We start from the raw sequence: 26,965 nt of genomic DNA, 5'->3' as shown, positions 1-26,965 counted from the left end.
CAGTGGTTCACTCTGATCATTACGATAAAGTTTAAATGCGTGTGCTTGGCCCCAAGGCACCGCGTGATCCAGCTCAAGGTACTTGGATTGATAGTTGATTGGGTTTATATTAGATGCAGTATACAGGAAAGCTAGAGGCTTGCCCAGCCTCATTTGCAGTGGTGCTCCCTGTTTATTGTTAAATAATTCACTCAGCAAGTATTTATTTAGTGTACCATTCATCCACACGTATATGTGTGTACTTAACAAATATGTATTGGGCACCACCTTGTACCAGGCACTGGTGATGTAATAGTGACCAAAACAGACAATTCTCTGCCGTTTCAGGGTTTACATTCTGATGGGAAGTGCCAGGGACTACAGAGGTATACAATCAGACCAGGTCTCTGGCCACATGGAATCACATTCTAACAGTTGTGGCCTGGTTGTTCCCTGCATGTTCTACTCCATCCTAATTATGGACTTACTGTTCTCGTTTCCTAGTGTCTCTCTCCACCTGCCAGTGATTGCCTCACTGAATCCTGCTTGTCTTTTATAACACTCATTTGTGTTATCTTCACCAGGATGCTTCCCCTGACCCTGCCAAGCCTGGTTGAGCGCCCCCCAGTGGCCCCAGAGCACTCTGCAAATCATGTATGGATCTCTGCCACGACCACTAGACTGTGTGTCCCCATAAGGACACTCGAAATTTACATTTACTTTTCCTTGACTTTCTAAGAATTAGCAGAATGCCTGACTCATAGTGTGTGCTCCATAAGTATTCATCAAGCATATAAATCTCTGAATTACTAATCGTTAGAGAAAGACCACCAAATGTTTCGAAAATTATTTTTTCGGAAGTGATCCTTTCCATTTTTCCATCTTTTTTTCTTTACAGGATATGGCCTCTGAGGCCTTATTTATTGGCTTCATAACTCAGTTCTACAAACTGAAAATTATGTGACTTGGGCAAGTTATTTCACCTCTCCAGAGCTCAGTTTCCCAATCTATAAGATAGGGTTGTTCTGAGGATGAAATGAGTTACTATTTGTAAAGCATTTATAACAGCCTCTAGCACATAGTAGTAGGTGCTCAATAAATGTGAGTTATTATGAGTGATAGTTACATTTCTCTTGGTGAATCCAGAAACAGTGTAATACTTTGGAGTTTTCACATCCATTATCACAGTTATCATCACTGTAAATGATGTTTATGACGCACATGTTGCCACCACACTATGAACAAGGAAACAAAGCTCAGGGAGATTAAATGACTAGTGCAAAACAGCTCACTTCTGACGGGATGAACAGAGCCAGTGTTGAAACATAGTATCCTGGTTCTTTTGCAGTGTTCTTTTGTAGGGAAACTCAGTTTTTTTCCTTCCTCTGTAGGGAAAAACCCAGTTCCTCCCTCCCGGGTTTGTCTTCCCAGGGAGTCTTCTTTACTAGTCACACAAAACACTTCACTTCTGACACATCTGGTCACCAAATACGTGGAGGTTTTCCCCTCACAACAGCAAGAAAATGTCCGACACCAGCTGGGTGTCCCACAGTTTAACTCAATCCTGATGCTATCTGACATAGCATCAGATCCCACAGGTTAAGGGTTCAGTCCCACAAGATTGCCCCCCGCCTCCCTCCCCACTCCAGACACCAGTTGTAAGCTCAAGTTATCATCTTTGCTTGTGACCCACCAGCTATAAGATTCCAACGACACCCCCCTTAATTAATTTCATTAATTTGTTCGAGCAGCCCACAGAACCCAAGGAAACATGTACTCATGTTTACCAGTTCATTAAAGGATATGATAAAGGATACAGGTGAACAGCCAGATGAAGAGGGCAGAGTCTGAGAGGGTCCTGAGTGCAGGAGTTTCTTCCCCTTGGAGTTGGGGTGCATCACCCTCCTGGTGTGGATGTGTTTACCCGCCTAGAAGCTCTCTGAACCCTGTATTATTAGGATTTGCTGGAGGCTTCTTCACAGAGGCATGAGCAATTATTAACTCCATTCCTAGCCCCTCTCCTAGGATGAGGGGTAGGGCTGAAAATTCTAAGCTTCTAATCATGACTTGTTGCTTCTGGGGACCAGCCCCCCTCCAGGAGAAATCCAGGACCCCACCCAGAGTCACCTCATTAGAACAAAAGATGCTACTAGTGCACTTATTACTTAGGAAACTACAGGGGATTTTAGGAGTTCTGTGTCAGGAAGCAAGGGTAGAGAACAATATATGTCTGTTCTACTATCTCACATCTTTCCATTTACTATACCTATTCAGTCTTCTGGGTTATGGGACGAAATCTCTGAAGGCTTTGGAACAGAGTCATTTAGGAAGAACTCATGGAATAGCTGAAGGTCAGAGAGCCTGAGGCAGAGACTTGAGCTAGGAGAGCGTTTCAGGAATTAAAATATGAAGAGTGAAACCCTGGACCAAGATGATGGAGGTAGGAATTGAGGAGGAAGAGATGAATAAGGATACATCCCCAAGGCTTCTTTAACATAGCAGGGCTCAAGACCACTACACTGCACAGCTCCAGGGAGAAGGGGCGCCAGTGGCGATGTGTCAGGGCGTTTTCAGTTACTGGTTTGTTGGCATGGGCTCGGAGGTCCTTCCTCTGTTAAAGCATTGGGGAATTAAGCCTAACCCTGCTTATTATAGGCTATCAGCTGAAGCTACCTTCCCGAGATCAGATTTTTCCATAGCCTTGGGGGCTTTGAACCACATAAACCTCCATCGTTTCCGTATACAGAGTGCTCTAAGCCCATAGTTGCCATATAGAGAGCTCACCCAGAGCCAATTCTCACACTCTGGCTGAGGACCACCCTCCAAACCATGGCTGTTTGTGTCACCTCTGGTCCAAACCACACTCAGCAAACATAATAGTCCAGCAGTAGAATAGTTGCATCTAATGATCATCCCCAAATCCATACCCATATTTGTACAGAGTTGATCCTCCTACTGAGTTCAAGTACTTCCTTAAAACCAACACGTCCACCACTAGAGCTTCACCAAAGGGAGTTGAGCTTGCCTTGGTCTAGTTTGGGCTGAGAAGTGAATGATGGAGCCGCCTGGCAGGGGCAGGTTGGAAAACTGAGGGTCCATTTAATGCACTTTATTCTATTCCTAGATAGTCAATACCCTCAAACAAATAAAAACAACTGAAGACAATAATATGTCAGGAATGGATCCACCATGCTAAGAGCATTCCCCCTCCCACCCCAACACAGATATTCACTTATCTCAACAACTGAAACTATAAGGTTCATGGAACTCAGAAGTTGTTCTCTGGGATATTTGACTTGGGTTCCAAAGTTCTACTCCTTGCCTTGAATGTAACATTTAAGCAATAATTATGTCCTTGGAATGGTTTTCATGAGACATTTGGATAAGTGTTGTTTTTATATGAAAAGGAACTCCCACGTAGAACTATAATTCTCATAAGGCAAGATTTCCTTTATCTTTTGGCTCTTTGCTCAGCAAAAGCAGTTCATTGTCTGTCTGAGCTTTACCACCCAAAGGGTGAAAATCTCCAAGTTCCTATTGAGGTGATTTCCTTGCACTTCCTTGAAATGTTCTATTGAGGGATGCTTGATTGGGCTTGTATTTCTTGGCTTCAGATTAAAACCTATATATCCTTTGTCCCAGGAATTTTGAAACTGTAGCTTTCATTCAGATAAGCATTCCCTAAAGCATTTACTGACTTTAAACAGATTGATGGAGAAATCACATGTAAATAAGAGTACCTACATTCATCAGACTGATAACCAGGGAATTGAGCTGGGAGCAAAGAGCTGTCCCCATCATCCAACTCTGTCACTAACATCACACACATCACCGGCGGCTACCGGGAGATCACGTAACATCACTGTATTCACATTCTTCCGAGGTATAATTAAATGAACATGTATGAAATCTTTGAGAAAGAATTAATAACCACTCGATTTTTTTTTTTTCAGTCTTTCATTGCCTTGTGTTCTTTGGCATGGGATTTAAATTAGCTGAGAATAATAAAAATCTTGAGCATTCAGAGCTGGACAGAACCTAGCCAAATTTCCTCAGAGTAAGGGAGGAAATATACGTAAAACTTCTCACACAGGAGCTGGCACTCTGCAAATGAGCAGAAAATGTTAGCTGCTGCCTGTTCTCCCCAGGTGAGGAAGAAACTGAGAAGTTCAGTGAGTTGCCCAGGGCTATATGGTTAGAAGGTGCCAGAACCAGGATGAGAATTCCTGTCTTCTTATTCATAGTCCAGCTCTTTTTCCACTGTGTTATTCAGGGCTGGAAAGTATTAACTGCTGTGGCCATATTATCCTCCCTATTAATATCACCATCTTTACAACCCAGGCGTAGAACTTATGATTCTTCTGTAAGTTAGGGACCTTGGACTCGTAATGGGCAACCAGTGCCATTTTCTTCCGGCACTCATCCCAGTTTTCTAATTGGTGCTCTCATGCCCCACAAGCAATAATGCAGCCTCCGGATGTCATTCATTCATTTCAAATGTATCGAGCTGCTTCTTTGCACCAGCTCTTGAGAAAAAGTGATGAACCTTTATAAACGTACTCCTTGCCTTTCCAAAACTTACACACACAGATGCTCACCCGAATTAACAACTCTAAATACAAGTTATATTTTCAAAATAACTCCTGGGACAGAGGAGTTTATGTAAATTGTGTAATTTTTTAGAAGCCATTGGGAGGATCAGGTGCTGTGTGTCGCTGTGCTGTTAAGAAAGCAGAGATTTCCAATATTGAGGGTCTCTTGGTTCTATACCTCTTTTCACAGAAGTCTTCTTTGGAACTCAGGAAGATAGTTAAAATAAAAGTATTTTTAAAATATATTATCAGTCTAATCAACAGCTATTGACTACCTATATCGTACCAAATACCTTGCCAATTACAAGGTTACAAAGATGAATGAGATTCAATCTTTGTTTAAATTTCTCACAGCCTAGTTGAGACAGACAAGAGAATGGGAATTGTAATGCAGTAAGAGCAGCGCTAGGGTGGGGCATAGGAAAGTACAGGTAGCCCAGAGACTAGTCACAGGAGGGAAGGATCCTCTGAGGTGATGCCGAGTGCAGTCCTAGAACATGTGAAGGAGTTTGCCGCTTAAAGAGGAGAAAAGTGGTCAGATGAGCAAAATATGTGCAAGGGGTCCAGCAACACAAACATATTCTGAGTCTGAGGAACAGTGAGGAGTATGTAAAACCAAGACTATAGAGGAAAAGGAAACCAGATAAAACATTCATATGGTATTTGGCTTCTCAAATCATTTTCACATCAATGGTTCATTCAGTCGACAGTTTACCAATATGTGTGGAGTTCCTACTTCACGCGAGGCAAGTTGGGAGGTCCTGCAGAGGGCACAGGAAAGGGGTCAGAACTGGAGCCCACCATCAATGGGTCATTGATGAGGGGAGGGGACAGTCCATGGCCATATGAGTTGTAACATGAGGGAATAACCCTGAAGGTACAGATGAAGCACGCTGCGCGATTAGAGGAGGAATCATTTTTTAGCTTCCTTTTCAGGAAGGAAGAAATTTTCCTCTTTCCTTCTAGGTTCTTCTGGCTGGTCTAAGAATTAGGTGGACATGAGACAGATTAGTAGGAGAAAGACGAACAGAAGTTTAATAGAATGTATACATGGGAGAGGCCCAGGAAAACTAAGTAACTGGACAAAGTGGCTGAAACCCTCACCTTATACACCATTTTCAGCTAAAGACCAAAGAGGATATTGTGGGGTAGGGGTTTGGGACTTGAAAAGGAAGGAAGGCAATTGACGTGGAAGTGGAAAAGCAAATGTTTGGTAAATAAATGTTTGCTGGACCATGTGGAGACAGACAATGGCACACAGAATGGAATTTTAACAAACAGACTTCGCTGGGTTCCTCCCTGTCTACCATACCTAGTTCATACTATACTTATCTGTGGTCAGAGCTCCCTTCCTCTATTTACATTCTTTTAGGCTGTTAAAGGTCAAAGTTTCTTCCTCGGTCTTTCGGGCCTTTTCAGCTTGAAATAATCCGTATGCCAAGAGCATTTTGGGTAGCAAGTTCTCCTCCCTACAACAACATTCTTTGGAGAAGATGGCATTTGACCTTTGAAGATATGATTCTGATAATGGGTTTTTTTTTTCCGCCACACATCCAAGCAATTCTCTGACACCACCTGGGTGTCCTATAATTCAATTCAGTTCTGACATTAATAACTTGGAGATAGCGTCAGATCCCGCCGGCTAAGTGCTCAATCCTACAAGACTGCCCCTCCCCCACACACCCCTCTCCCACTACGCACACTGGGGACACCAGTGGGAAGCCCAGGCTCTTGCCGGGGCGTCTGACCCACTGGCTAGAGGTTGGAGCTTCCCACAAGCCCTTCCTTGGGTTCAATGAACTTGCTGGAGGGGCTCACAGAACCCAGAGAAACATTTTACTTGCTAGATCACTGGTTCACTATAAAAGGGTATGACTCAGGAACAGCCAGATGGAAGAGATGCAGAGAACAAAGAGGGTGCCGGGGGAGGGAGCGCAGAGCTTTCCCGCTCTCCAAGTGCATCCCTCTCTCTGAATCTCCACGTGTTCACCAACCCAGTCTTTTTGAGTTTTTACGAAGGCTTTGTTACAAAGGCATGATTGATTAAATCATTGGCCATTGGTGACTGAACGCAATCTCCAGGCTCTCTCCCCTCCCCGGAGGTTCAGGGTGGGCCTAAGGCTCAAACTCTCTAATCACAAGGTTGCGACCCCTGGCAACCCCCTCCTTAGGTTACGTAGTTGCTGGTCCAAAAGTCACCTCATTAACATAGCAAAAGACACCTTGATTGCTCTCCTCACTTAGGAAGCTCCATGGATTTTAGGAGCTCTGTGCCAAAAATGGAGCCAAAGGCCAAATATATATGTATATTTCTTACCATAACTGGCAACGTTATAGAATGGAGGTGATACTTAAATGTGCAGATTTGTGAGAGGAAAGCTTCCTTCACAGAAGCACGGCCTGAGCAGCGTCAGGAAAGGAAGAGCACATGTTCAAGAAAAAGGAAGTGATCAAGTGTGGCCTTGGCAAAGTATGAGTTAGTCCTTTCCCTCATTCCTTCATTCATTCTTCCATGCAATAAGTATTTACTGAGTGGTTGACATATACAAGCATATGTTGAGGCCAAAGAGCAGACTTTGAATGCCAGGCTAAGGCGTTTGGAATTTAATCTCTTAATTATTTCTGAAAAACAGCCCTCAGCATTAGTGCAGGTGTTATCAGCAGATGGGATAGTACAAAGAAAATGCACTTTGGAGGCAGAAAGACTGAGCTTTGAATCCTGACCTTGCTGTTACGAGCCATGTGTGCTTCAGCATATTTCTTAACTTCTCTGAGCTTCAGTTTCCTTATCCTTAAAGTGAGATGATGATACTCTCAATGGAAGCTAAGAAGTACCCAGCACAGTGCCTAGCAGCACAGTGCCTAGCAGAGAAAAGCATGCATTGGATAGCAACTTCCCTTTGCTTGTCACCGCAGGAGAGCAGAATGTGTGATCCCAAAATCTGCCACTTTGGCACGTGGATTATTTCGAGCTGAAGGCAATCAAGACCCAGCAGATTCAAGATAAACTTTTACCTCTCCTTCAACTACCTCAAATAATTGTAGTTGGGGGCCTGGCTGAAAGAGCGACAGAGCTAATATCAGAGATAACTTTTATCTGAATGACCCAGCTGTGTGGCAGAGCAAACGTCTAATTACAAATCATCTGTGCTTCTCATTGTCTGGTGAACGACCCTCCGGAACTTTGAAGCCCTAGGCTCCTGTTCCATTCCTTAGCTCAGAATGACAGATAAGTCCCAACTTAACCTGTTGCGACTTGCCCTTGGGTCTTATGTTCTTATGGGGCTCCCTTAAGTATGTAGTTAGATTTGTTTGTCACCTGTTCATCTGTCTTATGTCAATTTAATTAATAGGCCAGCCAAAAGAACTTAGAAGGGTAGAGAAAATTTCCTCCCCTACATCATACATAAAAATTTCATGCCACAGAGAGTTTAAAAGTACCTTGCCTAGAATCACCCAGCTGGTAAATGAGTGATAAATATGAACCTGTCCATCAGACCCTGCAACAATAAGATATGTTTACCTTGAAGCTATATTACACCTAAGGGACCAAAAATGGATTTGGAATACTTTAAATCTAGGAAAGTAATTTTGTGGCCACACCAGTAGGGAAACCCTTCCTTTTCAACCCCTTTGCAGGCCATTTAGAACTTGACTTCCTTCCCAACCTTGCCTGTGCATCAGAATTCACAGAGCAATAGTAAAGTTACAGATTCTCATGCCTTGTCCCAGATACCCTGAAATAGACCCTCCAGGGATGGAGAAGGGAATCATATTCTCAATAGCTCCCCAAGTGATCAAATGGCGTCCATGTTTGAGACCCATTGGCCTGGAGTGTCACTCTCTTGCTCACTGCTAATATCCTGCTTGCTGTTTAGTGGGGCAGACAGCCCTCTATACCAATGGCTCTGGAATGTGGCCCCCAGGTCCACGCGGCATTAGTTAGAAATGCAAACTCTCAAGCCCACCCCAGGCAGACTGACTCAGAAACCCTGGAAGTAAGGTTCAGCAGTGTGTCTTAATAAACTCTGCAGGTGATTCTCTGCACCCTAAATTTTGAGGGCCACTGCTCTATCCTGTTTCTGGGAGGCTCTCTAGCAATGCACCCTGAATCCTGGAGAGTCTGGCAAAGCATGAGAAGGATGGCAAGAGCAGCAAAGAAAATCAGGGTTTTGGGGGGAGGGGGGTAAAAAAGATAAAGAAGGAAGAAAGAAAAACAGGAAAGAAAAGGAGAAGGAACCCTAATATTTGTGGAGCATGAGTTTGTTTGCTTGTTTCATTTGACTTGCTTTGTGCTGTAGAATAATGCTCAGTTTGACCATGAAAAGCCTTTTCCGTAAGTTAGGCCACCTAGATTGCTGTTCCTAATGGCTATGCGACCTTTGGCGAGTGAATTCATCTCTCTGGGTCTCAGATTTCTGAGGTGGAAAAATGGGAGGCCTGGACTGATTAATCTCCAAGGGCTCCTCTGGCTGTAACTTTCTATAGCACCACCCAAAGGAGTTGGGACTCATGCTTATATTTGGTGTCATTTCTGAGCAAGGGTATCATCTTTGGAGGGCCTCCTGGGGCAGGGAAACCTAAAGCAGAAGGACTGGTTAGGGACCTGGAGTAAATGACTTCCTTCCTGGAGTGCTGCAGCATCCGGGAGGCTATGCATAGGGAAATTCCAGGCCATCTGGATGTGAGAATTGCAGTCACCCACGAGTAACAGGAGCCCGCCTTCCAGAGATAGCATTATGTCACTAGGTAGCTCATTCTGACCTGGAAAACTTCTCAGTGATCATGGGGGTGGAGGGAGGGGTACTCATACAGAAACTCAGACCTTCCTTTCTCTCCCTCTCCACAGGAGGTCTCCAGCTGCCAGTCAGCCATCTGTCTCCAGAGTCAACCTGCCAGGTAAGCCGTGTCCCGAGGCTTATCTCCATGTTTCCAAACAACAAATGTGCCTCTTTTCCAGAACCTTTTGTAGAATAATAGCATCTGTTTGCACATCACGGCCCTCCAAATAGGTAGGTCTCTTGGTGACTTTTTTCAAAGGCAGGCTGGAGCTTTACTTCACTCCGTGTGAAACCAAATGAAAAGCAGTATGAAATAATTTTCCCATCCTGTGCATGCCTCGGCTTTCAGAATGTGATGGATGTGTGGTCATGCTGCTTCCCAGAACAAGAGCAGGAGTGCAACTATGACCTCAGCTTGCCGGCCCCAGTGAACTCCAGGAGAGCTAACCTCAGACGTCCCAGGTGCTCCCACATTGGCCTGAGGGCCCCATGGTGAATGTTAGTGGTTTTCCTCTTAGTGTCAACTATACATCCCAATTGAATCTACATCCTTTCCAGGTGTGAAACCAAAGGCTCTTTCCAGGTCACAAATCATTTCTTTTGGAGGTCATCCAACTTTGTTCCTCAAAGGTGTTTTTTGTAAGAGAAACCTAACCTCTCATTTTTTTTAGTACTGTGCATACGCTTTTCATGTGGAGTTGAGAGCTGTGGAGAGGAAGGGCCACCTTGAAGGAACATCTTGGAGACGTGTTGGACATAAAATTCTTCTCGCCATAAGATGCAACCAGTTAGATGGCATTTTTGAAAGTGCAAAATGCAGTTTTTCCTCTTTAATCTGTCCCACTAGTATGGCAGTGGATTTGAGCAGAGCCACAGGACAAACAGTAAGATGAGCTCATGCTGAGATCATCTAACACCTAATGTTGCCTCATAGGTTTCTGTTTCCCTTTACTTTATTCTTATGATCTTCCATGCTCGGATGCTGTGTTTTCTTGCTGATATGATGGCCATACATATAACAGAAATAATACAAAAGTCCAACTTTTAAAAGAAGAGCACAAAGGCAGTATGTTCCATTGGCTCACTGGCGTTTGAAGTATTAATGGTACATGCTTTAAAACATATGTTTGTGAGAAAATATTGAGAACAAGAATAAAAGTAAAAGGAAGATATTAAACAAAGTCAAGTTTACCTCTAGAGCCCCATGATATGAAATAGAAGAAAATGGTACTCTATCCATGGACTTTAAAAATGTGGTGTGCTAAAAAAAAAAAAAAAAAAAAAAAATGTGGTGTGCTGATGTACTATGTCCTTTAGAAGTTTTATAAAACAAAATGAAATAACTAGAGTGTTTGAACATGTAACTGGTGTTACATGCTAGAGATCAAAGGGGGTGGTTTCGAAACTCCTGTCATTTCATCATCTTGGCCCACTTGTGAGACACCATCACTACCATTTCTATTAGCCAAATTTACTAAGATGGTTTTGACAACAAATCGAATATTTAAGCTATGTTTTCTTTTTCATGTAATAAATACTGACAAACAGCAGGAGAATATGTGATATTTATGGTTCTATAAATTAGCTCATTAGCCAAAGATGCTGTTGGAAAGATCATGTTGTGATTATTGGCACAGTAACTACAGCTTGGCAAGTACAGTCTTTTGCTAAATTCTTTTAAAACAATGGAGCAAAGAAATGACAATACCACTTAGGCAATTTGTTTTTGTCTGTCTTTGTGGCAAACTACAAAAATTCTGACTTTTCATTGAGCAGAGAATGTAGCGATACCAATTATTACATAATTATAGGTTTCAAAACCTTCTTAATGCTTAACCACAGTCAAAAAAGGAAGGAGGACACACACATCCTGTGTTTTGTTTTTATTATCAGCTTAAATAAGTCAGGCAGATTTTTCCTGTTATTTTAATATTTATCAGCATATGACAAAGAGGTGTGTTTAAATAGAAACTTTAAAGGGGAATGAAAAATAAGTGGCTCACAGCACACACAAAAAATGAAAGCTGCAGTGCTGCTTTAAAAAATGATATAGCGTGATAATGAGATCAGGTTTTCATTTATTAGCACTGATGCTGAACTCATGTATTTCAATTGAAATCTAAGATAAAAGATACAAGAAACCACAATAATTTAAACAGATTTAACAACAACCCAGTTTGTTGGGAAAGCCTGGCTGACTTAGGTTACTGTATTCTTGTATAAAAATCAAGTTTAAGAGAGAGATAGAGAAAAGCCAGAGGAAAGATCTTTTTTTCTTTTTAAAATGCATCTAAGTGAAGGAAATGCAATTCATTTTAAAAGTTAGTTGTCAAAAACCATGGTTAAATTGGTACATTTGCTCTTACAAATTGATCATTAACTGAAAAAATTCATAGGGGAAGTCAGAGCAAATCTCTCAGTCTGCAGTACCTTTCTCCTCACGGTTTAACCAAGCTTATTGTTTTTAGCTCTCATGCTACAATACAGATTTCCCTCTTCTGCAAAGGCATCCAGATTTTTTTTAAAAAATCAATGTAACTGCTCCATTTTTTGTGCTATGGAGAGAATTCCATTCTAGGATATACTCCAATTTGTGGCTTATATGTTTCCTCCATTGGAGCTCCTTGAAGCCTGGGACTGTCTATACCTTATTCCTCTCTTTATCATTTAAGATACTCTTGCACAGTTATTTTCACATAGTAGGAAGATAGGTAAATGTTGAATTGAGCAGGAGAACTGCATAAAGTTTAAGGACTTTATCTTAAGGAAAATGCTCATAAATTAAATTTTAATAATGAGTCAATCTTTTACCTCCATGGCTATGAAAAGCCATGCATGTTTTTCCTGTTAAAAATCAGTTATTGCATTGAAATTGAAAGAAGTTCGAGACACATTCTATAACTGCACTATCTAAATCTCTATATTAGTATGGTCACATAGATTTTGAACAAAAAAAGTTAAATCGAAAAAGTTAGCATGTTATACTTTAAATAGGAAAGCCAGAGTAAAGTAATAGAGGATTTAAAACCCAGAAAATATAGCAATGTGGAAGTCATATGCTCCCACATTAAGGAGGAAATGTAGTAAATCCTACTGGGGGTGTTGAAAATGTCAATGCTGTGGAGTTTAATGAGCATCTCGATTTTTATCACATTTTGCCTTTTCCCAAGCATGAATTCCAGGCCTTCTCTACATGATATGTAAGGATTGGAACAGAAGGGGAAAAAAAAAGAACCCTCCAAACAAGGCAGGAACTTGATAATGTATCGAGGAACTTCGGTTCTGTCATCTATACACATTCAAACTGGAAAATTGAAGTAATTCTCAGGATTTCAGGCCCCCAAATTATTTTCAACAGAAAAAAAAAGATAATTGAGGAAAATCACTGTGTGTGTGTGTGTGTGTGTGTGTGTGTGTGTGTACATGATTGAGTGTGTGCCTATGTATGTTGTATGTGCAATGTGTGTGTGTGTGTGTGTGTGTGTGTGTGTGTAGGGTAATTGTCCCACTTTTCCCACCCAAACCATCCCTTGCTTTTGCATGCATTTCAGTAGTGATCATGGGTATGTCATGGAAGTAAGAATTTACTGAAAAGATAAATTATCAAGTGTTCACTGCCTTTACGAAATGATCGTTTGCTTTGCAAAGGATTAGAGAAGTATTCCTTTTAATGACCAGCACTTCTGATTACTATAAATGTGACTTGATTTTTAATAATATGTATCATATATGGAACATTTTAGCAGCCAAATCAATGTGTAAGGTGGAATATTCTACACTAATTTTCTTCTTCCAAAGTTTACTAATAAACGTATTAAGCAAGAACATCACCCATGTAACAGACAAGATGTTTTGAAGAACAACCCCCAAGGCCATGGGTCATCGGAAATGACAGCAAACCATGTCACAAAGATGGCATTGCCTTGAGGACTTCAGGCTAGACTGCTGCAGACCCGAAGTGTCTCCCAGCCTGGGTATGCACAGCCTCAGCTCATGATGGTTTTCAACACCAGTCAATTAGCTGTATTTCAGGAAAAGCCTGTGTATGGAGAAATAGGATGAGACAATACAGGGCTTTCCAGTAAGTCTGAAATAGCTGGGCCTAAGTGAGAAACAGACTTAATTAATATTTTTTAGTGCTCATGGGAATCCATTTCTTCTAATATGTGTCCTCTAGGTCATTCTGGGGAGGAAATGGCTTTTTACCGGTTGATAAAACAGAAGAGACTTTCTCCTAAGAAGTCTGTTTCTCAGTATGAGTTCCTCCCATGTCTTTGCTTGATTATGAATATTCCCCTGGAGGTTCATGTGTGTGTGTCAGACGCAGGGTCTATTTGAGGAGTAGACAAGAGGCTCAGTGAGTTACCTTGGATCTTAAGAAATTCGGAAAGTCATGACCTTGATTCAGTTTTCATTCTTTGCCAGAGCAGCCAGAGCCTAGGCTGAGAGATGGGCTGTGTGTGCACCAGTAAAGGGCTCTCTGAGAATGACAGCAATGGCCTGAGAGCTGGTCTGAGTCAGATGACTGGAAATGAAGCCCAGCTCAAGCAGAACGTTTTCTCGCTTTCCACATTAAGCAAGAACTGTCAAGCAGGGTTACAACACTTACAGCAAATACTAATAAAATCAATCTTGTTACCAAAGGCTATGGCCACTCATGAAAAAGGAGAAATTGGAGGGAATTACAAACTAAAAGGAAGGAAGGAAGGAAGGAAGGAGAAAGAAAGAGAAAGAAAGAAAAGAAAGATAAAGAAAAAAGAAAGAAAGAAAGAAAAAGAAAAGAAAGGGAGAGAGAGAGAGGGAGGAAAGGAAAAAAAGAAAAAAACAAAAATATCAGATATTCTTTTTCTTCTTTCTGAATGCTGTGTGGCCTGAATTATTGGGATAATTGCCTTAATTATTCACCTTGAGTATTTAGGCAGTCTGCATACAGGACGATAGGGCAGATGCACTAGAAAAGTCCTAGTCATTCGGAGAATAATTTCACAAATGGTTGTCTTATAAGAATTGCTTTTGTCTAAATTAGCCCTCCTGTTGGAAGTTTACCTCAGAGCATCAACATTAAGCTGTTTATATGGATTTGCAATTATTCCATATGCGTCTAAAATTAGGTAAGTGTAAGTTGCAAAAAAAAACATTGACAAGTCAACTAAAGTGTGAATAGTTAAAATGTTACCCTTGAGCAAACGTCACCAAAAATAATACCCTGCTCATTAACTGCTATTCCACTATTTGGAAATTAATTTCTAAATTTAGTGTGAATGTTTCTTAGTATTAAATGGAACTGATGAGACCCTTAACATCTCAACTCTCACTTGCTGCCTAAAGACTGGAGTTCATTCCGCCTTGATTCCACTTCACGTTTTTTGTGCTGCTGAGAAACACCATCCACCCACCCCCCTGAAAGTTGGAATCATGCATGTTAGTAAGTATTTCAGTTATGCTATTGACGTCAATGGAGTCATTAAATAGATTGCTGGCCCTCCCAGAAGCAAATCACTGCCAGGGACCTAGATACAGACACGTTTTTTACAAAGACAACCATCAGGTTTTGCTATAGCAGTGAGCCAGAGAAAGGGAAAAGTTTATACTGTAGCAGACCTATCTCCAAACACAGTTTCTTTCTTTTTTTTGCCTCTTAGTTCCGGCCTTTCTTTCTCTTTGGTTACAGTAAGCTCAGACAAAACTTAGATATTGTTGCCTGAGGGCTTTGTGTGCAAAAGCATCTCCTGTCATTGAGACCCTAAAGGGAGACACCCCACTTTTAAAAATGTGTCTCACCTTTAGCTCTGCACAGCCCATCCTGATGTTTATTTGGTGACATAAATTATCTAGGCAAATCACTATTGTCTACCCGTAAGACCGTGCTTGATAGTTCCCTGAATACAGTTTCCTGCACATGCACATGCACGCACACACACACACACACACACACACACAATTTTGCCCTGTCTGTTGCTTCTATGTGTCTTCTAGCCGCAGCCTGTCATCTATGACTCAACCTCTATGCAGCCAGCCGGCACTGTGCTGTGGCAGCACCGGGGCTCTAAAGCAAAGGTGGAGGACGAGGCTGGGAAAAAAAGCTTCCCTTGTCTCAGCTGCTTCATCCGCAGAGCCCCGCAGGAGGCTGCCCACGTGCCTGTGTCCTCCCAAACCCCAGCTGCTGCCAGCCTCAAGCCTGGTCATGCAGCTCCCAGGCGTGTCAGAGAGAGCCCTTCAGGAAACATCTGTCTGTTTCTGGGTGTTCTTGACAGCTCTGTTTACCTGGACGGCCCCAGGAGTCAGAGCCAAATCCTCCCCTCTCACCTGGAGTCTCCTACCTCCCTCTCCCAGGCTCAGAGTCAGGGAACCATCTTGAGCAGACAGCTTTCTTCATATCCGGTTGTCAGAATCTACCATGTTGTCTCAGCACTCATCTCCCTTCTCCACCCTGTCCCTTTCCTCCCCGCACTCCTTATCAGTAAGTGTGTACTTACTTATCAGTAAGTATGTACAGGAATGCTAGACATCCAGCCACCTTTAGTAACCCCTTTGGGTTCATCTGGAGGCCCAGACCCATCCCTCCCTCCACCTCTCCTTCTTTTCCCATATTCCTGGCTTTGAGTGGCTGTTCACTGTCTTTTATCTTGCTCTTCGCCTCCCACAGACAATCCTTGTAGTCATTTCCTCTAATCGTACACCCTCCTTTTCCACCCCATCTCCTCTCCTTCAGTTCAGCGCTTCATCTTCCCTTCCTAAGCCATTGTGGTGGCCCTCCAACTTGGTTTATTGTGCTCAGTCTTTCCCCACTTCAATCCACCTTCTATTCTGGTACTAGAATTATTCTTCTAAAACCCAATTATGTTGTTTTCTGAGTCGGTTAACCTTTACTTTTGGGATAAGATCCTTACTTCTTACCAGGTATGCAAAGTCTTTCAGAATTTGTTTCTAATTCCTTCTTTGTCCTCACCTCCCCCTTTAACCCCTGGCCCCGTGCACAGCTAATGGCTGAGATGCACTGAACTTACTGTCCCTCAAATACACCAGGCTCTTCCTTGCCTTCCTGCCTTTGTACATGCTGTTCCTTCTGCCTGGGCTGCCCTTCCCCGAAAATATCATTCACATATTCAGCTCAGGGATTTTCTTACATTGTCACGGTGAATGAGTTCTTTATACCATCTGATTATTGGACTCTAGAGTCTGGATTAAACTAAATATAGAGTCTCAATCCAGGGCCTGATATATAGTATATGCTCAGTAAATACTACTTCCTTTACCCATTCCCATCTGGAAAGTGCATTTCTTATCCTTCAGATCTCAACATATACGCCATCTTCCACAACTCATCCAAAACCACTCTCAATTATTATCTCAAAATCTCAATTATTGCACTGGTTGTGTTATGCTGTAATCTTTATTTTAATTTTCACCTCTTCTAAACTGAGAGGGTCCCAGATAAAGTATGAATCCTCTTTTTATATATCCGTAATTTATAGCATAAGATCTGGAACATATTAGATGCTCAATAAATGCTTATGGAATAACCAGACAAAAGGGTGAATGCTTGTTCCTGAATCAAAAAGGATTGGAAAGGAGCTGAGGCTCATAGTTGGCTTCCTTCGGCCTGGCCTAAATATCTTCTAGCTCTCAGGCATGTGCCCAGTACCAGCATCCCTGGATAATCTTGACTGCAGGTGACTTTCCTTCACTCAAAGTGAACTCTTTATTATCCATCGCTTCAACAAGAAGTGACAGTGTTAAAAGAAATGGAAAAAAATGAAAACGGCTATATGTGACTAGTTTCTTGCACTATACTATGCTCTTCGTGTCTAGCACAGAGCCTGGCACAAAGTAGGTACTCGGCATATTGAACGGAATTGGCTTGGGATCATGGGTCGGCCCTTTAGACAAGTTACTTCTCTGAGACTCAGTTTTCTTATCTGGAAAATGGGTATTGTAATATTCTACTCTTAAAATTGCAGGAAAGGCTAAATGAGAAAAGCTATGTATAGGGATTAACAGTGAAGACTCTGGAGCCACACTGCCTCTCTCAAATCCTCGCTCCACCACTGTGTGATCTTGAGACAGTGTCCCAGTTGCCTCCTGTATAAAACTGTGACGGAAATCGTACATATCTCCTATGTTGGTTATAAGAATTAAATACATAAACACATGTAAAACACTTAGAATAGCTCCCGGCCCTTAGAAAGTGTCAATATTGGTATCGATATTATTAATGTTGTACAACACACTTCCCACAGCACCCAGCACAAAGCACATGGTCAGTGTGTGACAGGTGAGAGCTCAGGCCTGCTGGCATCAGTAAGGAACCAAAACAAGCCTTGTAGAGATCTTTCTAGAAGGTTCTGATCACGTTCTCTTTCATAGTAATACAATCTAGAAGGCAGTCTTTTTTTGAAAGATTCTTTCCCCCTGAAACCACGAAAATCTGATTTTATGGAAGTAGATTTAGAGCTGAAGATAGGCATCTCCAGGACATACAGTGGGAAGCTAAGGGAGCTGGGGGCAGAATGCAGCTGTTACCAAATGTAACAGAACACGACACAAGTGTGGCTTTTTCTCTTAAAAACAGAGTGTGAAGAAGAAAGTCCAATTAGCATGCTGATAAGCTGGATCTTAGTCAAGTGAGAGTTTTCTTTTGTATAAACCTGAGAGGACTTCACTTTATAGGATAGAATAATTGCAGCTACACAACCCATTATGGTTGTATGTAAAAACCATGTTCAGGGTTGGGCACACACCTACACGGGCACAGGTGCTTCAACCCACAGAGCTCAGCAGAGAACAGCAGCATAAGCCAGTGCAGAGCTTCTTTTTGGAGAGAAGACAGAACCTACTAGCAGAGTCAGCATCTGAGAGGGCTTTGAGTCCTATTGTAAAACTTTTATGCCTCTCTCAATACCCCCGTGTCCACCCACTCCCTTCTCTCCTCTTTATTGGGAGGGAGGGAGATGAGAAGGAGCTCGGGTTGGCCTAGAAGAGGATGAATGTGGACACTGGGAGCTGAAGGAGGAAGGAAGAGGACCATCTAAATTCCCCTTTCTCCCTCCTGCATCTGCAAAACCACTTGATCCCAGGCGGGCAGGGTGAATTCATCTTGCTTGCTTCTCATCTGGCCAGCACTTCATGAAGTTGCCTCCAGAGCTGTTCTCGGAAACCAGGAGCATTTCAGGGAACAGCCCTTTCACCAGAGAGAAGAGAAACAAAGCAGGGACTGTCCCCTAGAAATAGAGAACAGGCAACAGAACTCACTGGATCTTTGTCTTGGTTTATTGTCTTGACTTACTCCCAGCTAGAGCTATTGACATGGACCAAAAGTGACCCCTCAGAGGTTTGTGTACTCTTCCCACCCCCTCTTTGACTGTGTCCTCGGAGCGAGCTTGGACCATGGCGATTATCCAGCTCATTTGATCCGTGGAGGCAGCCAGGTCAGATAATGCAGCCTTTGCCCCTGTCCCTCAGTTACTCTTTGGGCTTCACATTCCTGGGGTCTAGTCTGGCTAGTGCTGCTTGTCTAGTACATTAGACCATTTTCAACACCCCACATGCCTGCCTCTGATTGCTGGGCACTGTGCTCGGCCCTCTGAAGACATTATTTTCTCACCAACTGAACTGTTTTGCCAATGTTATTGTCCTTGTTTCACAGATTTGGAAAAGGAGGCTCAGTGGGTATATGGGGGCTTACTCAAGACACACAGTTAGTAAGTGATTAAGTCCAAACTGAAACCTAGATCTGTGTTTCTTGAAAACCCATGCTCTTCCCTCTAGTCTAGACCACACCGTCCTGGCCTCCCCACACTGCAAACCTCGGATGTTATAACGAACGGAAAGGGGGTGGTTAGAATTTCACAACAGGAGAGAAACCAAAGGAACTGAGTTATCTGCAGCCTCAATAAGTACTATATAACAGAAAATTTCCCTTAATTCCTTTGTCAACTATCCCTTGCATTGTAATGTGTAAGTCTTGAGAGAAATGTTTCATATACATCCATTATTCATTTATTCCATAAACATTTATTAGATGCCTACTGTATATGAGACACTGTACTAGGCACTGGGGATACAATGAGAGAGAATTCAGAGAAGAGAATGAATTCAGACCCTGACCTTGTGGAGCTTACTGCCCATGCAGTGTCAAATGAATAAGTACATGATTATACATTTTATCATTGTAATGAAGAAAAGTACAGAATGCTATAATATTGCCTCATTTTTTCACCTGTGAATGTGGGAATAATACTGTTCTTCCCATAAGAATTGTTATAAAATTTAAATGTTAGTGTAAGTGAAGCATTTAGAACATTGCCTACCAACTAGTGTTATCTACTGTTTGCTCTAATTATCATTATCATTGGTTATGGTTGGGATTAATGTAGATTAGGGGATGGGGAAGCCCTTTGTAAATACATGACTTGGACTTGAGACCTAAACACTGAGTAGGAGCTGGGTGGGTGGAGACAGTGACTAACACCTAAAAGGTGCTACAGCCAGAGACCTGGATTGATAGAGGGACGGCGAGGCGCAAGGCCAGAGAGGTCCAGAGAGGCCAGATGGGGCAGAGCATTTGTAAGCCATGGTTGAACGTGTAGCTTTTATTGTAAATCCAGTTGGGGAGCCATTAAAGGATTTTGAGAACGAGGTTGACATGATCTGATTTGAACTTTAAGTACAGTACTTCCTGAACCACAAGTCTGGGCTTGTGCCCACACCTCCTATGTGCTCCCTAGCACCTGGGCTTTCTCTATCAAGATACTCAGCACCTGGGCTTCCCTGGTGGCGCAGTGGTTGAGAGTCCGCCTGCCAATGCAGGGGACGCAGGTTCGTGCCCCGGTCCGGGAAGATCCCACATGCTGCGGAGCAGCTGGGCCCGTGAGCCTTGGCCGCTGAGCCTGCGCCTCCAGAGCCTGTGTTCCGCAACGGGAGAGACCACAGCAGTGAGAGGCCCGCGTACCGCAAAAAAAAAAAAAAAAAAAAAAAAGATACTCAGCACCTGCCCCTTCTGTCCACCTGCACAGTTAAGAAGGCAACCTCAGAAGGCAGACTGCCTGAGTTTAGTTCTGATTCTATTCCTTTCTTTCTGTATGATTGTAGGTAAGTAATTCTATGTCTCTGGGCCTTGGTTTCCTCATCTGTACAATGGGGAAAATAATAGGACCTTTGGCATAGGAAACTATTGTTACGAGAGCTAAGTTAATTTATGTAAAGTGTCTAGAACAATGGCTGGCACTCAGAAAGCACTAAATAAATGCTAATATTCTTAACATATTGTAACTGCCTGTTTTCGTGATTGCTTACACCATCAGCTGTATGGTCAGTGCCTGGCCCAGGGCAGGTGCTCAAAAACCTACTGAAAAAAGAATTAACAACGAAAGAGAGGTAGTGCAATGAATTGTAAGTAAAAGGAGAGACATATGGCTGTTCTACTCATGGAAAAATGGACTTCCTTGAGTCAGGGGTGGATTCTGAAAAGGAGGAACTTACTTATGCGGGACAGAGAAACTGAATGACTCTGCAGCTGCCCGGCTGCTCCGGCTTTGGAGAACTTGAAACAGTGGGACAAAAATTTGTTTCAGAATCTAGATTGCCATCTGCACAAAAAGAAAATTGGGCTCATGAAAGAAAGCCGTTTCATTTTCCTAAGCTACGTGACTGTCTCTCTGAAGGCAAAGGCAAGGCTGACCCTCTGGAGTTCTCTGTGTGCTCGCTTTGGAAGGACAGTCCCACCAAAGAGCCAGCCATCCTACAGAGAACTTGACACTGTGATTTCCTTTTCATCCCTGCATTGCTAGTAGGGCCTCAAGCTAACAGAGGCTCGGTTCTAGGAAGTCAACACACACCTTTAGTGTGGTACCTAAGCATGGAGAGAGGCTTTTCACATGTTTGTTCAGCTGGGCAGTCTTAGGCACTCCGCTCCTTTACATCTACATGCAGAGTACCTGCCCGGACAAACAATGAATCCTTTGGCTCCCTAAATGTGCCAGCTCAATGCCATGTGCATGTGTGCGTGCGTGAGTGCGTGCGCATGACGGTTCGTTACTTTTTTAATCCCAGGGGAAAATAAGGGGTCTTCTCATGCCTTTTGTCAACACGATGCGACTCTGTCTTCACTGACCTGGTTTTCCATTATTTCTTCCTCTCTCATCACAGTTCTGACCAGCCTGTCTCTCTTTACCCTCAGAACGTTTCTAGTTCTCCCTCTGATTCACCACTCTCTCCACGCCCCTCACACTTCCAAACCACCTTCCCTGCAGTCCTTTTTTGGGGGGTGGTGGTGAGGGGAGGCCACGCTGCGAGGCTTGTGGAATCTTAATTCTCTGACCAGGGATGGAACCCATGCCCCCTACGGCGGAAGTGTGGAGTCCTAACCCTTGGACCACCAGGAAATTCCCATTCCTCTTAATCTGACTCAAAAGTTACCTATGGGGCTTCTGTGGTGGCGCAGTGGTTGAGAGTCCGCCTGCCGATGCAGGGGACACGGGTTTGTGCCCCGGTCCGGGAAGATCCCACATGCCGCGGAGCGATTGGGCCCGTGAGCCATGGCTGCTGAGCCTGCGCGTCTGGAGCCTGTGCTCCACAACGGGAGAGGCCGCAACAGTGAAAGGCCCACATACCGCAAAAAAAAAAAAAAAAAAGTTACCTATGGAAAGCCTCTTGCAATTAGTCCTGCCTAGTGTCATAACTTCCCACTCTAATTACATTATATTGGACTATGCATGTCCTGTGTTGCTTTGTAAAAGCATCCTAGTTCTTTAGGCCATGGGCCTAAGTTCTCTCTACATCATTCATCCATTTGTTCAGGTTTTAGTGTATTCCTTATGCTACATTTTTTTATTATGGCCTGTCGCCAAGCCGGTGGAGAGGGGAGGTACTCATGAGAATAAGACACAGAATTTGATCTTGCTTGCGCACCATGTAGAAATAAGACTCTAGAGAAAAAGCTATATGAAGGTATGTTCCATATCAGTCAGGATTCTCCACAGAAACAGAACCCATGGGAGACTCTATTTACACGTCCATACATACATACATATGTATATGTGACTTATTTTGAGGATTTGGCTCATGTGATTGTGGGGACCAGCAGTTTGAAATCCACAGTGCACACCGGAAACTCAGGCAAGACTTAACGCTTCAGTCTCGAGGCAGAATCTGTCCTTTACTGAGCAACCTCGGTTTTTGCCCTTAAGACCTTCAACTGATTGGATGAAGCTCACCAACATCATCTGAGTCATCTCTTTTACTCGAAGTCCACTGATGGTAGGTGTTAAACCACATGTACAGAATGCCTACAGCAACATCTAGATCCGCATTGATTAAAGAGCTGGGTCCTAGCCAAGTTGACACATAAAACTAATCATCACAGGGACCAACCAACCAACAAAAATCTCATCTTGGGAATCAGACCAGAATTATGCCCTGCTCTGCTACAAATAAAGTATATAAGATCCAGGAAAATAAAAATCTTTACATTTCTTCTGACTAATCGAGACTATTCTTCAAAACACAGTAAAATAACCATTCCTCTCAGCTCACAGAAATGTTTTGAAAACCATATGATAGTTTTGAAAGACCAGGAGTGCAAAGTGGTGGGATTCTGAACCTGGGATGGTGGCCAGGCAGCGGCAGCACACTGCCTCAGTGCCGGTGACACCGCATCAGCATCCTCCACGTTGTTCTCTCTATTGAATGGCTGTGAGAGAAAAGAGAAAATCTTGGGCTTCACAGGATGTACAATAATGCCAGTTAAATTGTGCCCCATGTCTAGAGACCACAACCAATGATATTAGACTTAATAGGGAGAAATATCTCAAAAAAGGTTAATTTTGGCCTGAAATATCTCAGGGTGGTGGGAGTGGAGGAGTGAGGTGGGAATCCTCTTTATGTATATTACTTATTTCCACCAAATGGGGTTTGAAACATTCATGTCCTCTTACACAATTTGGAAATTTTAATACCAACCCTATTCTCCAGGTCATTCTTGGGACTCCTTCTCAAATGTGAGTTTGAACATCTCCATTTCCCTTCTGAGTCCTGTGCTCCTGTCACTGAGAAAGCATGTATTCAGAGCTGAAGCCTCCAGCCCCCGGGCAGAGCACTTTGCACCAGGCAATTCTCCATACTCTGTTTACAGGTTTGTGTTCACCAGGGTTCCAAGTGGCTGCTCTCACCTCTGCATCTCAGTAAGATCCCCAGGTATTTTAATCCTAAGGCACGTGGCTCCTGTAACCCCTCCCAGTCTGGAATATCTCAGACCTATGATCCTGCCTTCAAGGTGCAATTTCCTCCTAAGTCTCACCGATCTTTTCATAAAGAATTGCTCTCAGCAAATTATTTAACTGTTGATACTTTCTGGAGTTTAGAGAATTAGCATCTCACCAGGTTCCTTTCCCCCAAATCTTACCTTTTTTTCAGGTCTTGAGTAACTTGTTTTACTCAACTTCTAGAAACACTTACCTCTACCTCCTCTTTTTCTATAGCATTGGAATGTGCTACTTCTCATCTCTTTCCTAATTTTGTTGGAGGAATTACTTATTACCCTCCCCCCCCTCCCTGACTCCTCAAGTTTCTGTGGAGGGAATTCACTCCAGTCTTTGACAGAGACCAGTCTTTCTTCACCATTCTGTGCTACCAGGGCACAATCTGCAAAGGCAGATTACAGTGGGTGGAATTTGTAAGAAAGATTTTTGTGTCCCTGAACCATTTGCCCCGTTAGAGATTTGGCAGAAAATAGAAGGGGTTTCTCTGGAAAGCGACTCATTCTGCCTTCCCCTGTTAGAAGAGCACTTGTCTAGATAGATGTAGAAAGTTTAACTTGGGACTCCATCATTCAGCAGAAGGGTGGACTTGGTCAATTCTGAGATGTTTCTGCATTAGGAGTATCTGTGAGAGAACAGTGGTTTGATCAATTAGTTTCAGCTCTACACTGCCCCCAAAGTGTGTATTTCCAAAGAGCTTTCCATAAAGCACTTGTTTCAATTACAAGGCATGGGAGAGAAGTATTAGCATACTATTAGACCCCTACTAAGTAAAAACTGTATTTGCTATTAGGAACTCTGCACATGAGATCTCTTTTCTTCTTCAGCAACCCCTTATAGAATCCATATTATTGTTCCTTTTGTTAATCAATGAAATCCTACCTCAATGAGGGTAACTAGCAGTATAATTGCACTCAATTAGTAAGTAACAAAGCTAGGATTTGAACCCTGGCTTATTTGACTCCAAAGCCTATATACTTGGCACTAGCCCTCTGTGCAATCAGGTAAGTACAAGTGCCTCTGGTGATGGCCACACAGGTACCTGCCTTAAAGGTACACACACCCTGGGTTTGGTGTTTACATCTGCTGCTTCAATCACGTTCAGCTTTCTCTGGACAATACCCTTTTGTTCCTGTGCTACATTTAATCTATGCCTTACTCTGGATTCTAGGACAAGAGAAAATCTAGAGGAAAGTGTATTCAAGTCCTTGTCTCCCCTCAAGGAAATCACTGAGCCAGTGGAGAGGTGACGGTCTTCCTCTGTTCTAAGAATAAGTCCTCTTCACTGAAGGGTATTTCTTTTGGGTATTGAGTAGGACAACCTGGCAGGAAGAGGAGGCAAGGGAGAAATTTTAGGACAGAGCAGAGTGGTGGGTCAATTATCTCTGGACCATTACTCACAGCTGGGAAGATATCCCGGCCTCTGACATCACAAGGAGCAAGAGTTCGATTTCAGATCTGTAGTGAAACTGGGGCTCGGCTCACTTGAACACAAGGAGGCAGCTGTCCAATTCTAGGCTGGCTCTGGAAAGTCCCGTTTTGAATAATTTGCTTCTTACGGTGTTTGTTCAACTTCCCTACCTCAAATGAAACTGTGTGACTTAAATGAAAGAGCACTGGGCTGGAACTCAGGAAGCTGAATTTTAGTACTGGTACCAACCAGGTGTGTGACCTGAGGTAAATCTTTTAACCTCAGACTTAGTCATCTTTATTTTGAATTATTTTGAGTCTTTGAGTCTAGAATCCAATCTTACATTGCCTTCAAACTTCCAAAATGGCTCCTGGCCCAGAAATGGTGGTGTGTGGGTGTTGGGATGGATCATTTTTTTGTCAGAGAAGAAATAGCCTCTGAGCTAGTTACTGGTGATTCTGGAGTTCAAGCCCAGGTCTCATGGGTTTGGCTCCAAAACCTCCACCCATTCCCACCCTGACTTTGGCTATATTATTGTTACATAACACAGTGCATCTTTATTATTTTCCTAATCCCTGCCAGCCGTAGTTGGCACAATTCAACAGCAAATGGTCATTGAGTCCTTATGAGTGCCAGGGAAACAAAAATGAAGGGGAGGTGGTCCTTCAACCCAGCTTAAAAGCATTCTCATAGGGAGATTCTGGAGCCAGACTGCCTGCGTTTAGATCCCCGTTCTACTACTTATCAGGCTAATGACTTCTTAAACCTGCTTTGATACCTCAGAGTCTTCATTCTAATTTCTTCATCTTTAATACCTTCCTCTTAGAGTTGTTACGAAGATTCAATGAGTTACTTCATATAAAACATTTAAAATAGTGCCAGTCATAGAGTAATGACTGAATACATAATTGTTGTTCTTGTTACTATTATATATGTTTGTTAGCCCCCTTATGGCAGGAGTCTGGGAAGGTTGCAACCGGGTCTTGTTCATTGGCACTTAATGAAAGTTTGCCGGATGCAATTATTCAACAGCTATGTACAGTGTTTGTACTATGTGCAAAGCCCTCTGCTTTGGTAGAATCCAACAGCCTACTTAGGAAAAAGTCACTATGTCTTAGAGCTTATATAATTATAATTTGAAACCTTTTTTTCCTTAAATATTCCTTTCTAGTGGACCTTGTTTAGAAAGGGTTAAGGAAGGACTTAGGAGGAAAATATTCTTCATGTGTACTTATTGACTTAATCAGGCAAGCCATCTGGAAGCAGAGGGGTTAACAGTAGGCCATTGGGAAGATTAGTCTTTCTTAAAGGAAAAACCTCTTTTAGAACTCTGAAATCAGACATTCTCTCATTCACTCACCGTCTTTTTCATTCATTGTTTCATTCCTTCACTCTAAAAGCACCCAGTGACGACTCACTATTACATGAATCAGGCATTGTGCTGGGTGATGGGTATACAGGAGTGAAGAAGACGCAGTTTCTTCTCTTGAGGAGCTCAGTCTTGTGGGGTAGACAAACATAAATGGTTATATAATAGCATATGATGAGAATTTGCCTGAAGCATGAGTGCTCTGGACACTCAGAGGAAGGCAGGTGGTTAGGAACGGGCTTCTTACCCTCGGTACAAATAACACTCTGTCCTGTGCTATACCTAGGAATTTTATAAATAAGTTGTTATTGAATTTAAAAAAATTAGTATTTCCCATAGCCAGATCATTCATTACAGAGCTAAGTTTCTTTTAGCCATTTCAGCTCAAGTCAGTGTGTTCACTGAGTACCTGTTATAACTAAGTGGATTAATTGTTTTTCATTGTTTATATAATAATTATTTTTTATGATTTTTTTATTGGAGTGTAGCCACTTTACAGTATTGTGTTACTGTATACTGTACGATATTGTGTTACTGTATACTGTACAGCTATATGTATACACATATCCCCTCTTTTT

General features: G+C 42.7%; 1 protein-coding gene across 2 annotated transcripts in view; it reads left to right on the top strand.

Moving 5' to 3' along the window:
* Positions 1-26,965, top strand: part of PDE4B (phosphodiesterase 4B) — a gene marked incomplete at its 5' end in the record, with an annotated part of 486,456 nt that overhangs the window by 368,381 nt on the left and 91,110 nt on the right. For both annotated transcript variants that reach the window (XM_082833868.1, XM_082833869.1), the window contains one exon: positions 9,421-9,470. In XM_082833868.1, the coding sequence (XP_082689994.1) occupies positions 9,421-9,470 (50 nt within the window). The remainder of the gene's footprint in view (positions 1-9,420; positions 9,471-26,965) is intronic.

Source organism: Leucopleurus acutus (genome assembly GCF_964270905.1).
Source record: "Leucopleurus acutus genome assembly, chromosome: 2".
Taxonomy (NCBI): Eukaryota; Metazoa; Chordata; class Mammalia; order Artiodactyla; family Delphinidae; genus Leucopleurus; species Leucopleurus acutus.
The sequence above is the reverse complement of the archived record's forward strand: the minus strand, read 5'-3'. Positions and strand labels throughout refer to the sequence as shown.